This window comes from Opisthorchis viverrini (assembly GCF_000715545.1).
Source record: "Opisthorchis viverrini unplaced genomic scaffold opera_v5_233, whole genome shotgun sequence".
Lineage (NCBI taxonomy): Eukaryota > Metazoa > Platyhelminthes > Trematoda > Opisthorchiida > Opisthorchiidae > Opisthorchis > Opisthorchis viverrini.
The window spans coordinates 240482-256040 of record NW_008751886.1 but is presented as its reverse complement, the minus strand read 5'-3'; the positions used below and the strand labels follow the sequence as shown (position 1 = coordinate 256040).

The 15559-nt window shown below is 44.9% G+C and overlaps 1 protein-coding gene across 1 annotated transcript in view; it reads left to right on the top strand.

Annotated features, from left to right (window-relative positions):
- Positions 1-756: 756 nt before the first annotated feature.
- Positions 757-15559, top strand: part of T265_08642 (hypothetical protein) — a gene marked incomplete at both ends in the record, with an annotated part of 22467 nt that continues 7664 nt past the window's right edge. Inside the window, 6 exons of the mRNA XM_009174508.1 lie at positions 757-872; positions 1021-1222; positions 3452-3715; positions 4364-4461; positions 6968-7076; positions 12195-12264. Coding sequence (XP_009172772.1) covers positions 797-872; positions 1021-1222; positions 3452-3715; positions 4364-4461; positions 6968-7076; positions 12195-12264 — 819 coding nt within the window. The remainder of the gene's footprint in view (positions 873-1020; positions 1223-3451; positions 3716-4363; positions 4462-6967; positions 7077-12194; positions 12265-15559) is intronic.

Here is a 15559-nt window from a genome sequence, read left to right as displayed (position 1 = left end):
TGGAGGGCCAGGAGACTGTGTTCGTCAGACCTCTAACCATTGACCAACCTGGTATGAGAGACTCTGTGAGTGTCGCGGGACACTCTCCAGTATAGCTCAATGGATCGCTGAGGTGCTCAAACCGTCACACCACGGTAAGGTCCAGTCTCTTCGTGACAGAGGCGAAAGCATGGTTAATACAAAACGATAATGTGAGCACAAAGAATATTCATGACAGAAAGGCATACTTTATTTCTCAAGAATTGTTAACCTCAGGTGTTGGTGTTCGCGGGAGTTTGTAAAATGCACACTCACATAACTCGCGTTCGAACAATGGTTTTTCTCCTGGCGCAGTCATTCTGGTGAGTCCACACCAAAGGAAGGGAAGCGCTGGACCCTGGTTTCGCTCGTATTACAACTCATCAGCTGTGCACATCCACTGGTCGTGCCGGGGTTTTAACTCCGCACGTGCGAGAAGAGCGTGTTACCACTGCTCCACCAACACATTCTGGACTCATTTGAATTTAACGTCCGAACAGGTGAACATGTTCACGCTCGAGGGATGTGAGCGGAAAACCCGGTGTATCGAACGACGACCCAGTAACATACCTTGGTTGTGTCGATCGATTGGCCCGCCAATCTGGACTTCACAATCAGGTAGTGTCACAGACGGTTGAAGCCTGCTAAACACTTTTTGTTTCAATCGTTGGTGGTTGCGGAATTCTTCAGAATACACACTCGACTCGTTTGAACAGTTGTCTTCCTATTCCCTTGTAGAAATGCACATGCTTTGAATACACAATTGTTGCCCGGCAAAATGTTGGACGTAACCGTTACCAGTCCTAGTTTTATCGACATGGACATGTTTGACCTCTGGATCGAAGGCTTTTCCAGTGAGTTATCAGTTTAATTACCAAACAATTCCATTGCCTTTTGACGATTAACTTCTGGGACATATTAGTACCCCACTGAAAGTCCTACTACTACCATTTCTATTCAATGTGAGATTTTCGTTCCGTTTGTGGTCCCTTTTTTCTGTAGTTCAGGAGGCACGGGTCAAACTACAAGCTATGCCTCATGCAGAAGAATTTTCCATGTCACCGAGTCTGCTGGAAATCCACATTCGTGACCACTACTCACAGTTCGCCGTCCTCGAAGTTGGCCTTCGTCATCCTGATTCTTTCGTTCAAGCTTGTGCTTTTAATCAGCTGTCTGTTTCGATTCGTAAGCAGCTGATTCAGAAGTAAGTTTCGTTCTTTCTCTTTCTGTAAAAATAGAGCGATAGGAAACTACAGAGAAACTTCACATGTCAGGTACATGTTTGTAGCCGCATTCTCCGTAAAAGGCCGGTGTTACCCGTAAACAGTGTACAAATGACTAGCTTCGGATTATGTAATATGAGTCTACTTTACCATGTGTGGGACGCAGTTAACTCAGTCTTGCACATGAGATCACACCTCTATTATTATTCGTAAACGCATTTTATTCTTTATGATTAATGAAATTGTCATTTTGCCTACTACTTCTCTGGGTGTAGACCTCGAACTTTGTTGTAGACTAGTTCAATGCTCTGCCTTCGGCCGTGCGTAGCCGGTTGAAAGTGTTGATTGCAGTTTTACTTACACATGACTTCCTGGAAGCATAGTTTGCTTTATCTATGTGGGAATCCTTGGCATTGTGGTTGATTCTACAGCCTATCTTTCATTGTTATTCACCTTACGCACAGTTTCGGAAACGGGACTTTTTTGACACAATTGTTGACACAGGACTGTGACAAACAGCTCATGGGACAGTAGAAATCACGGACCAAGTTAAAGAACAAATCATCTCAGTTGTAACTTAAATACGTGCACATGTCAGTGATGACAAACGGTGATGAATCGGAAGGCTGTAGAGAATAGTCGTGAGCAATCAGCTTGATGGTCTCTTGGTGGGAACCGGTGAGTCAGTAATAATGATATAAGATAATCCTTCAGATGTAACACCCTTTCGGAGCCTAGCTGCCATGCCACCCGAAAGAAGCACGAGGGCTAAGATACTGCCGTGTTGCCAGGCCTAGACGGCAGATGTCGAGAGGCAGAGGTCGGGTTCGAATCACGGACCTTCCGGCCAGTAAATTCGCACTCTAACCACTGACCCATCTCGGTGGGTCAGTACTTTTGATCAAACAAGTAAAACGGTGTACACAGGTGCCCATGGGCTACAAGACTAGACTATTACGCAAGCAATTATTCACTGAACGTAAACTTACCGAACAAAGCGTTCAACAAGTACGTACCATAAACAAACTTCAGAGCTCGCGCGAACTGCCTTGCGGACTAACGAATCGGGAACATGGGTTAAGAAAGAATCATATATTGACTGGAATAACTTCAGACGCGTGGTGATTGGGGCGGCCCTGATCACTTGGCTCGTCGCCAAGCAAGCAGCTCCAACTTCTTCTGTATGTGAACTCCCACTTATAATCGGAATATGAATAAAAACCGGAAGACAGACGCACACAAGCCATTTAGCCGCCGGTCATATAAACCACCAGCTAAAGTAATGTACTACTCATAAGGTTGCTAAAAATCCGTCGACAGCCCAAATTAGTTTGCAAATGAGTGTGTATTCGCTGACACCAGATAAAGTCCTTATTGGATAGAATAAGAAAACCGGAAGTAAGGTGCACAAGGAAAACAGTAATCTGACTACTAATCGGTAGCCTGAGCTAATATAAATTTTCTAGTGGTCATGTGTTCCGCCAAGAAAATATACTGTACTATCCTGAATATCGTACCAACTGAAATACGGGACGAAACTTATGCAGCACACTCAGTTGAAGAACACCACAAACGAACGATTCAGCCGGAATTCGGGTGAGTCTTCCTTTAACACAAATTCAATTTGCGAACGTATTTCACCAGTTGTGTTCAAGTAGAAAATACGATTGACGGGAACTCGAGGATTTCGCCTTCTTGATGAGCCCCAAAGGCGAAACCCGTTGTGGGCTATCGAAGACTTTTCAGCAGCCTTATGAGCAGCATGTTCCTTCAGAAGAATCAACGAGCTACGTGCGATATTTTTCGTGATATCTAGTCTGATAACCTGTGTCACTATTTATCCCTGGGAATGACTGACCATAGGCTAGGTAAAAACGGTTTGTGCTAGACTGAATCACCTGCGTCACCAAAAGCTAGTTATTTTTATACATGCTCTTGAGGCCGTGGATGGGAGTACCGGGTGGGACTACCATCACTGTCAGGTATCTGTAGTTCGAATTTATCCATGGCTGTTTGATGGCCCCGGCTTTACCTGTTTTTTTTTTCAGTTGAATAGTCATTAAAACCCGACAGAGGATTGCCCCTGAACATTCCGTTTCTCCTTCCTCTCCCAAAACCCGACAGAGGATTGCCCCTGAACATTCCGTTTCTCCTTCCTCTCCCAACATTCCTCTGTCTAGTTTCTCATCATTTTTAACCCTGGGTGATAGGTACTATTCAGTTGATGAAAGACTTCTCCGTGAATTGGTCGGCCGTAAACTGACGAACAAAACCAGACGTGAACTGTCGGAAATCACCGAACGATGTGAACTCCGTCTACCTAGCTGCAAACGACAATTTGATAACCTGCTTTGTGTGGTGCGTCGCACCGAAGACTTGCCCGGCCGCCTGGTGGACAATATCCAAGCTTTGTTCCTTCTCCCACCGTGGCTTTCTGAGTTCTACGCAGCTGTCGTATTTATTATTACTAATCGGTATGTCCCAGCCTCGCGAAGAGCTGTTATCCTTCAAAAGGAGTTATTTTTTATTTTGGCTACCCTTGCATTATTTTTCGCATCCGTTATTCAGATTCGCAGTAGTTGCGTTTAATGCTCACACATCATTAGTTTGAGTGAGCACTCCCATACAGATAACCGAGTTTGTAATGTCATTTCGAATTTTTGGAAATTTTTTGGAAACTGAAGCGTGGCTGTTTTTGTAGTTGAGCTGATTAATTCTAAATTCGTAAGCAACACTTGAGGCACAGCAACCTCCGAAAGTTTATTTTTAGATATTGTGGCTTTTGAAGACCCTTGTCGCAATCGATAAGCAAGCTGGAAGACATTCATCAATCCTAACTTTTGTTTGGCCTTTTGATGATCGTTTTTTTAAATCAGGTGACTAAATTGCTACCGCAGGCGTTCGACAGCCAGTCAAATTTGATGCGCGTGAAGTTGCACTAACTAACTGCGGCTCCTCATCGCCAACTATCCTTTGTTTTTAACTGCTGTCCAATAATTTTGGGTTTCGTTTATTACGGTTTCGTAATATTCAGTACCTGCATGCGATTCCACATGCGCTAGCTGTGCTTACTTGTGGTAAGTTACTCGCGATAAAACACTTTCCATACCTCCTTTCCTCAGGTTTGAGGTATCAAAACGAAGTCTTTCCTACATTACCTTCGGTGATCTTACCTACTGTGCCGGACAGCTGATGGCTCATTGGTCTGTTTTGGCCAAAGGTTCGTTTTGCTGTTTGACCCTGGTGGAATATATTGTCTTAAGCCCCTCTTCACTGCGTCTAAGGTTCCAAAGCACAACATCCTTCTCGCACCGTTCCGCATGCTATTTGTGTAGCTCGGGGTCATTATTTTTTAACTTGAGTCTCGCATTTAATATTCGCAAACTTCTCCACACGCTTTTCCTTCTCTCCGCAGACTTTTACGATGCTCTCATCAGTTGTTATTCATTTTGTAATCGATCTTGCAGTTAGCTGGATTCTGGTTCAGATTAAGGGCTGTTTACTGTAAAGCTTTTCAATATCGACGGTCGACAAAGCTGCAAAAACAAATCTATTAAAGAGATGTAGAGGTTATAGTAGAGGATATTATAAACTAGCGCATTTCCGCGAACAGAAGTTCTCCAATTAAATAAACACTGCCTGTTAGTTCTCTGATGCTGAATAAATACTCTTGCAGTCGGTTATATGGGAACGGTGAGGTTTACTAAACGTATTGCTGCCGGATGGTTTGAAGTCATTGGAGGAACCAACCACTCACTATAGATGGGTGGTCAATAGAGAAGCTCCTATGTATGGTTAAATTTCATGTTATATTCTATACTATGACGGGAAGTTTGCCAGCCCATGTGGACCAAGGTAGCTTTTAGTCGTACTAGAACCTGTACGACACTGATTACAGGCTCTATGGAAAGCCCGTCATTAGTTCCACTTTTTCAGGGTTCCGCAAGTAAACCGTTCTGCGAATTTCCATTAGTTCTACTGTGTACTTGAACACCGAATTGGACATATGTGCAGATAAATTTTTTGTATGATAAAATGGAGTCTAGGAAAATTAGTGTCTATCTTCAGGTGCGTCCAATTTGATGTTCAAGTACGAAATAAGAATAGTGAAAATTTGGGGGCTAGATGTACCTGGCGAGCCCCAAAACCCGGAAAGTGATATTGGGCTGTCTCAGAGTTTTTTCAGAGGAATCTACTCCGACAACTTGAGTACCTCTCAAAATGAAACATGGACGGCTTCCATGCGACGTACTTAATTGAAATACATTATGGACGAGAGATTCAACGGGTAATCGAGTACTTATCAGCGCATCATCATTTGATAATCGGTATGGACTTCTTCTCAAGTTTTATTTTTTGTTGTCAGCTGGGATTGAACTAGCGTACGACGGACAAACTACTGTTACTGTTTTACCGTATTACCAAACACAGCTTCGCAGTCATAGACATTCAGACCCTCGTAAGATTGGCGTTCAGGTAATCTTCCATGATCTCCGGTTCAGATTCAGGACTGCAAGTTGAATAATCCACTACTTCAGTGTTACAAGACAGCAACCAGCCTTTTGAGAGGTGAAGAATGTGATTCACTGCGGTGACTTTTTGGAAAATCCCGCTCTTCTGCTTCCAATAAGGCTTTTAAATAAATTATGGTTGTACGGCAGCCATGTGTTAGTGTTGAACACTGATGTGCTGTTGATGATGGTGATGCTAACGATAGCGTTCTTCGTTCTCTACGTGGGTCAGCCTAGCTTTGAGGGATGTAATCTATCTCAGTCGCAACTGCCGAATAACACTTTCCCTACTTGGGCTGAATTCGATGTAGGAATCGGCAGGCTGCATGGAGGTTTCTGATTGTGCATTCGCACGCTTAACGCCAACAGTGAAGTCGGTAAGTTCCTTTCTCCAATGGGTGCTCACCGAAGGCACACCGGTCTTTTCGTCTGACTACAGATGACTCAGAGTTGTCAACTGTCTCTTCATGACAGTTCGCTTAGGTTTTCANCAGTCGCAACTGCCGAATAACACGTTCACTACTTGGGCTGAAATTCGATGTAGAATCGGCAGGCTGCATGGAGGTTTCTGATTGTGCATTCGCACGCTTAACGCCAACAGTGAAGTCGGTAAGTTCCTTTCTCCAATGGGTGCTCACCGAAGGCACACCGGTCTTTTCGTCTGACTACAGATGACTCAGAGTTGTCAACTGTCTCTTCATGACAGTTCGCTTAGGTTTTCAGAGGTGAAGGCGTTATAAAGTGAGTAACCCTCGGTGGATCCTCTATGGACGTTTACTCTGGTGCTGAAAATCCGCACATCAACCGTCGATGTAAGGAATGCTTTATTTAAATTAGATCGTTACTGCATATTTATCTCGCTAGTGCTCGGTCCCTAGCCCTTCCAGCATATGGTACGAAGCCATTGTTTGACTTAAGATGACTAACGTGAGAAGCACTCGCATCCAATCGGTGGAACAGACTCAACGAAATTGCGGGAGCTCAAATCTGTCAGGTTTTCTGCCCCATTCACTAACCCTCTAGTGGTTGAGGACTACTACATTCTATACTTTTCCGTCCGACTTAATATAACGATACGAGTATTGTGGAGAGGCTTTCGCTCGTTCATTTCGTACCTGCTGACGCTAATGTTTTTTAATCTGACTGCTAAAAGGGGCATGCTGTTTTTTTAGTAGTATTTACGATATTCTCAATGTTCCCTCTCATCCCTAAAAGACTTGAAAGACGATTCGTCAGGCGTTGACTTGGATCTACAATTTTTCCATGATATCAAAGAATGCAAGCCGCTGGTGGAGAAAAAAGACTATCTGGATCGACATAAATCGTACGTTGTTTTCACCGCGATTTTCCTCCGTGCTGCACTTTTCGATTCGCCACCTTGGTGAACACCTTTCCTGTTTTCCATCCAAATGGCCTTTTTTGAGCCTCCATGATAGTCGCTTTCTTTTGAAGGGGTAAACGGTCCTCAGTTCATTCATCGTTATTGACTGATATGTGGTAGTGCTGCATTGCGAATATGGTCGTCTGCGAAGTTAAGTCGAAGCCCGGCTTATCGTTAAGTGCTACTTGGCAACCTTGTAGAAATGGTGAATTTCGTGTGGCTGTGCCCTTTCCGGTCACGTCTTCAAGCCTGCCTTTCTATCTACACGCCCAATGACAATCGAACCACGGCTTGTCGAAGCTAAATAACCCTAAGTTCCCAATTGGATAAGTTAATAGTTAATCCCGATCTTCCCACAACAACGCTGATGTAGACACGAGGGCATAACAACAGCGGGCGAAAGTACACCTCGTCGTCATCACTAGCAGCAACACGGGGGTAAAAACACTGGTATTTCAGTGTCTTTCAGCCATGTCAGTTTATCTGAATAAAGCTTTGTGCTAGAATGGAAAAATAGGACAAGGAGAGGGACCTAGGTCTAGCTTACAAGAAACCTCTCAAGTATCCACACCTCCAGCACTCAGTCAGACAACTTGGATAGGAACTGAAGGCGTGACCACCGTTGACATCTGTTGGTCGCCATATCGTTCACTGTCTCCAGCCAAGCACACGGCGGGTCACATGAATCCCATTCTGAAAGCCAAATTTCACCAACGGCACCCTAACTTTTCGTAACATCCTTCATTCCTTTCTGCCGCATCAAATTCTGTCTACTTCTAGGTTTCTTTCATTCAGAATTAGTCACGGAAAACAACGTTGTTCTCATGATGCGTGCTACATGGACACGCCACCCTAGCTTGCAATGATGAGCGCCCTCTTTGATTGAAGTACCGTCTGCCTCACCAAAGACCCCTTTCTTGATCACACCATCGCTAATTCGCTGGTCCCAGCACGGGCTGGAACATCGGAGCGCCTCGGGGGTATTTCTATCCCCAAGGTGTTATAGACAGGTGAAGAAGATTCAAGCAGCGCATCGATTCCGAAGTTGAACAGGAAGGTCTACAGAGGACATCCTTACTTGACACAACTGGATATGGTGAACTCAGGAGAGAATCTGCCGTAGACGTGCGCGTCCACAAAAATTGGAACATGAAACCTTTACAATAGACGAGTTTAGGGAGACACATTTCATGGCCAAACGACATCACACTTTCTGTCAATCAGTGGAATCATAGGCATCTTTGGTATCGAGGAATACGACCATTGTTGGTCGTCGGAAGGAACTGTGCAATTCCAACACATTCCACGATGTGAAGGTATGGTCGTGCAACCCCGGTCACGGTGAAACCCAGGTTGATTTTCGTGAATCTGATTCTCTAGATGACGGATAAACTTGCGCAAGATATTGCCGTAGAAAATTTTGGAAGCTGTAGGCTAGGCTGATGCCTTGGTGGTTTTTGTGTGATGATCTTGCACCCTATTTGCCTCTGGGGTCACCGTAAAGGCGCCCCATTCCAGACATTTTGTGGTAGGGTGATTAGGTTATCCGCGGCGGATTCGTCTTCTTCTCTGGAGAGTGCATTGTGTAAATCGTCTGATCCGGGTGCTTTATTGCGCTCAAGCTATGAAATTGCATGCTGGACTTCCATCGTCGTTGGTGGACTGATGTCGACGTTCCATTGGGGTTCATTTAGTCCTTCCAAAGGGTTAGTTGATGGTGCCCGTCCACGCAGACGTTTTTCAGATGGCGTGTTCCGGGGGATAGATACGCGTGTCCGTACAGTGCCGTGGTTGGAGCCCACGACTGATTTGCAGTTGGTGACCTCTAAATCACACGGCGAGCGCTCGTGTTGAAAGTTTGTACTGGCTAGATTTAGTCCTTCCAAAGGGTTAGTTGATGGTGCCCGTCCACGCAGACGTTTTTCAGATGGCGTGTTCCGGGGGATAGATACGCGTGTCCGTACAGTGCCGTGGTTGGAGCCCACGACTGATTTGCAGTTGGTGACCTCTAAATCACACGGCGAGCGCTCGTGTTGAAAGTTTGTACTGACTAGAAACAAATGTCCAGCAGGTAATTGGAAAAGCCATTCCCCATTATCTGTTTTTGAGCGTCAACCCCAACCTGAGCAAATACAGTTAGCGATGTCATCCTTAGGGTGAGATGTTGAGTAGGTACTCATTGAAAAGTGAGGAGAACTGACCTCCGTTCTTGGTGGTTAGGTGTGTCAGATGAGTACGCTGGTGACACAAGACTGAATACATCAAGGCGCAGGCGTCCGCATGTTGCGCAAGTTCACTTTATCATAGTTGAGTCAGAGAGATCGAACTCTTTCCGAATGGCTCGTTTGTTTTTCAATTGTGCGACACGTATCATCCCAAAGCTTCACGCTCCTGTGTAGACAGCAGCTATCCGCACCGTTCTCTTGTGTACGAGGTCCTATCATGACCTAAAACGGAGGTTACAGTTTTTTCAACTTACCTGAAGGCTGTCCCAAATAGTCAACCCCATTTTTTCTCTGACAGTACACAAGTTTTGGTGTGCCAGTTTCGACCATCCCCCTCAAATGGCTCACCAAGCGAAGCCATTTTCGCACCAGACTGAATTCAGTTCCTAGTGTTTGATCTCTGACTGACTTCAGTGTCCAAGATTTTGTCCTCTTATTTGATCTAGGGCGATCCACAGTACTTCTTCGCTGCTTGTGCCAAAAGTTGTGGTGAAGTTCACAAACAATCCATGGTGTGGGTGGCTCCGTTGATGCACTTCTCCTGGACCTGTTTTTCAGCAGGAAATTAATTCACTCATAGCTGGTGAAATACGCTTACTTGCGAACTAATTTGATGTTAACAGGAGATACAACAGAATCCTAGTTGAATCACTCGTCTAGCTGATGAGGCCCAGGAAGAACAAAACTGTTCGTTGGTTGTCGAACAGCTTTCAGCGACTTCTTCAGCGGCGTTCCGTCAGGAAAATAGTTCATTCGAAAGTCGGTCGACTTGGAATTCACACTGTTGTTCAGAAACGTTTTCCTCCATAAAGCCACTGATTCCTCGTTTGAACAGGGTATGAATCACAAACTTACACGTTGTGCATAGGAGGCTGATGATGCCGTAGTTTTCCGTCCGTGTATAGCAGACTGAGAAGTTTGTGGCGCACTGGCACTACTCTCAGTCTGAACACTTTCGCAGACAAGCTGTCCGATCCCCACTTCACTTTATAAGTTATAAACCGTGCGCCAAGGGTGCGTTGGCTCCAGCTTCTACAGTTTTGGCCACTGAAAATCGAGAAATATAGCCAACAGTTGGAGATTATCGCTCCTACCTATGGTTCGTACTGTATAGTTCTCTGAGGTGATGGGGAACTAGGTAGCCATGCTTTGAAGGCGGTAGCTTTGGTACTTGGGCAAACCGATCCCTTCACGGTGAAAAGTCTTCTGGTATCCGAAGTACATAACTTAACCAGCGTAACATATGAAGCATAAGTAAGTTGTCTATCGTGGGAGAGTTCCTTTTTCCTAAAACTATCTGACCTACCTCAGCATTGCTAATCCAATATTCCCACCAGACCCGATCAGTACTTCGGAAATACCAACAGTCTAAATCCGACAGCTCTCGCACGTCATCTGCACGTACATGTCACGTTTCTGATCCATAGGACAGTGTGGATCACACCACCACAACATACACTTTGTTTTGACAGACAAAATGTAACTTTGGCGCCATAGGTTCACTTGGGCTGACAGAAGCTGCTCTGGCCTTCTTGATTTGAGAAATAACCTCGTCCCTAGTCAGTCCACCGCATCATATACAACTGCCCAGGTAATAAGTTTATCTAGGACGTAAATTGGCTGGTCTGCAAGCATGATGTTTAGATTCGATCCCACCTAGTCTTGTAGTAGTACTTTACGCTTTGTAGGCGTGAAGCTCACATCAAACCGTTCTGCAAAATTGTGTAGGTTATTTAAAATGATGTGATGAACCAAGTTTAACAAATCGCCTGCATACTTTCTCTGTGAGCAGACGACGTTGCCGTCTCAATATAAACATATGGTCGATATATTTTGGCCAGGCCGAAATCCAGCTTGGTTTTGAAGATTATCCATGCTGACAAGCGACCAGGTTGCGCAAAATAATGCCGGGCACCACCTTCCATGTCGCTCTTACTAAGCTGATTCCACGACGGTTTTGAAATGACGTTTTTACGCCCTTTTTGAAGACTAGAATGACGATCGAAACGCTCCATTGCACTGGTCTGTTTTCGTTCCACTCCGCCCAGTTTCACCGTTATCCCATTTTACAGCTGGTTTATGGCCGTCGGCAGCTCACGAGCTGTAGGTAAATCATTCGAACGTTTCGGTTTTCAAACTGCCAGACCGGATGTCGTGGGTTCGAAACTCCGTGAGATGTGCACTTCTGATGATTTTCAATAAGGATGAAACAGCTTTACAGTGCTTCTTGGCTTTTCAGCAAAGATTCACTTACAACACGAACTCCCACTGAAAATTCCCTTCTCGAGGACGATGGTCCGGCTGTCGAAGGCAAAATTTATCACACCAAACAGCGCTTATGCCACCACAACTCTTCTTGGCTTTCAGCAAAGATTCACTTACAACACGAACTCCCACTGAAAATTCCCTTCTCGAGGACGATGGTCCGGCTGTCGAAGGCAAAATTTATCACACCAAACAGCGCTTATGCCACCACAACGTAACACTCAGGTGAGGAAAAGAATAAATTCCATGATCAAATGTCGAGCCTACTTAGACTCACACCCACCAGTATCTCCCTCTTCTTGTTGGGTAAATTTAATATTCGGATCAGAAACGGATCGGAAATCTGGAAAAGGACCCTGGGTCTATGTGGAATCAAGTCAACGGGATGACAGGGATGGGATACCACTGGCGATGTGTGCAGCATTTGAACTCCCAACCACAACTACTTAGTTCAATGTGTGGTTAGGTCTGATATGATGTGTTTAACATACCTTCGTGACCCACGCTACATAGCCACCTTTTTCGGCTTCATCACAACCGGTTTTCTGGTCACTTCTGGTATCTTTTCTAGAATGGTGATTCGTACGCTACAAGAAAATAAGGAGATCAAAATTTTGCCAACCGTGGAGAGCAATTTTAAGGTAAGCTTTTCCCTGGTTTGTTACTGCCTTATGGCGATTGTCCGAATGCAGCTAACTGACCCAGTGGTTCTCGTCCAAATCGATATCCGAATGCTGCGCACGGGTTGGTACACTGATATCCGATTCTGGATTGTTTAGATTTTCCTCCAAGGGCCGTTCAAAGTAGCTTAAATGAATGAGTTATCATCCAATTAGATCTCGAAGGCTATACCGCGATTCCTACTAATATTGTTTTTCTGCATACAGGTGGCCTATCTGTTGAGCCCCAAAGAGGGCACAGCTGGTTGTAGGGTTCGGGGTAGTATGACGGATTCCACAAAACCATCTTCCGATTCTTTTGGACGTAACACACCCAAATTTAGACTGGAGAGCGGTACTTTGGGCAGTGGACAACGGATGCATCGATGTTGGCATAAACAGCATGGCTGTGACTGTGGGAGACGGTCCGGAACAAACAAAACGGCATACAAAGGGAGTGAAAAACGGAGTAAGTTCGTGAGTGCCTTCAGATTAATAGACAGAAGGGTGACTGACTCAATAATCGACAGACGTGTACCACTCCGTAAAACGTGGCAGTTCCAAGTGTGCGCCATTCCGCGTATCGTCACACCTATAGTTTGCCCGAACTGCACTACCGTCGGACGCAGAGAAGTAATTGCCGCCTGATCCTGTTTTCCAAGAAAAAGTAGCTCAATGAAAGCGCAATTACATATTGCTTGATATGTACCGATCGACTTTCAGGTAAAACTTTTTGCCTCCCCAACAACATCGCCGCGGTTTCCAGTAGTATTACCTCGACTTGATCAATAGAGTATTCTCGGCGTACGCTAGTAGCTAGCAAAGCGCACAGTTAACCGCGACTGAAGGTTTCAAACCTCGGAAACCACGTTGGTTCTAAATCATGTCGAAAATTTTATATGCTGAATGGAATCGAGAGACATTTACTCACAGCTGAGTGTTCTTTGTCCAACATAATATTCGTGCAATATTTCTTCCGAACAGGAACACTGCGAGAGAATGTTCAACAGATCTTTGTTGGTTCAGAGGAACAACTTCTGCGGACCGCACGGTCGAAAGATTGGATAGCGATGCAATGTCATGTACTAATTTGGTGGATTAATATTGTAACTTCACCTTTTATCACTCGAGATGGCTCAGTGGTTAGAGTGCGAATTTACTGACCAGAAAGTCCGTGGTTTAAACCTGATCTTTGCATCTCGACTTCCCCTGTCTAGGCTGGGGCAACCTGGCAGTATCCCAGCCCTCGCACCTTCTCCTGGTGGCATAGCAATTAGTCACCGAAAGAGTGCTACAGTTAAACGATATTATAGCGCTCACATCATAGCAAAGACCCCTTCCAAAGACCACGTTTACCATCCACGAACATCGCGCGATGGTCAGAGCTAAGACAACTGCGCCAGGAAGCCGTCACTTTACGGTCCACAAGTGGAAGTGCAAAACAGGTGGTCTTTGGGATCGAAGCTTGTGTCCGATCTCATATAAATAGTTCTGCATTCTCAGATATCAGAGGTCGGAAGCTGGTTGCATGCACACTAACACCAAAAGGGGACAAATCGTTCTGACCCCAAAAATACGATGCCGTTTAGCTAAATAAGATTATGGCAGGTTGGAAGCAGTGAAATAGATGCACGCACTTTGAACGCAAACTGACCAACAACAGCGCGACCACCCGTATTATCATAGACGTGCTTGCTGCGTTTCAAAACGTGAAGCTTCCAAGCTCACTTTTGTCATCAGTATCCATGAGGATGTCACATTTTGTTAATAATTTTTAATAAAGTGTTTCACTTTTGGTTTGGAGCAGATGGTACTAATTTAGGCTATCTGAAATCCACCTGCATTATGTGCGCTACACTTGAGTGACCTAAAGATTTTGACGAACTGGTCTCCTCTGGAAGGTGTCTACTTGGGGATAGCTACTGGAACCCAAATGGCCTCTTTTGACCGATATGCTCTGCGCAGTGTGGTCTGTTGAGAGACGGATAACTCTAGAGACCAGAGGTGTACACAGTAATCTAGAAGTAATCCACAACTCATAAGTCCGCTGAACCCTCCTCAATGGCCCACGACCGAGCTCCACCGGCGCACTCCCCGAGTTTCTATAAACCTGATTTTCTGCTTCGACCCAAACTGGACGTATTTTGACAACTAATCTCATTTGCACACGATTTCGGTTTTGACAGGAGATTCAGTTGAACCCAGGTGAATCTCGTTTACGATGGTCCGTTTCTACACAGTTATGCTGACTGTTTGATACGTAGGGCACGCGTGTACGTACATCGATTCATATTCTATTCTGGCGTTCTGTGTTATAGCGGTCTCCAGAGGCCTCATTCACTGTATCGCACTTTGAGATATCCATTTCTGGAAAGACCACCCTCAGGCCAGATCAGTTGTCTAGTAGGTCACATTTTTTGCTCCTTCAATTTGTTTCAGTATTAAAATTCCACCATTTGTCGCCCCATTAACGTAGTCTCTCCGGAGAGCATAACTGTTGTGACAGACTTAGCCAAGGATGTTCGAACTGACACTGAAAACTAACTCTACTTTCTTGTTCCTTGAAAATATCCTATTTCCAATTTTTTACGGTCGTAATGAGGCCTAACCAGTCGACAGAAGACTGAATGAGGTGTTTCTATCTCTTGGAGACAAGGTGTTAGGATTCCTAAGGGGTCCTAAATTTTTAAAACTTCTGCATACAGAATGCACACGATGTTATAGTATGAAAAAGTGGAATTTGATGGTGTATGCCGTTTGTTTACTTCTTCCAACCTACAGTAAATTCCTTCTTAAGGAAACCTCAGAAAGGACCACCGAGAAGAACAAACTTTCAATGAGTCCCTGTGTGCATATTCTGGTAATGAACTTCCTCTCAGAAGAGGCTACCAGTTACACGACGGAGCTTTCATCAAGTGGTCGATGTCACAACGCTTGCAAGGGCGCGTAACGTTAAAAAAACTGATTTCCTTCGACTTACGACTCGTGATGTATCTCATGATTTATTTTATCGCACGCCCTGGTCCGGAAACATCATTTGTCAAGGAATGCTGAATAGACGTAGTCGGTGGAACTTAACTTGGCTTTTGAACAGCCTGACTTGCCATAGCTACACAGAAATCGACTGTACCGTCAGATTGTATTCGCACTCCCCGTTTTCCGGAAAAAGACAGCCCTTAATTGAGGCTTTCCATTTTTTCCTACCCCTTTCGGGGATTGCCATTCAGCCCACCAATTTAATCACAAAATTTGCGGGACCAGGGCACACTGGTCCTCT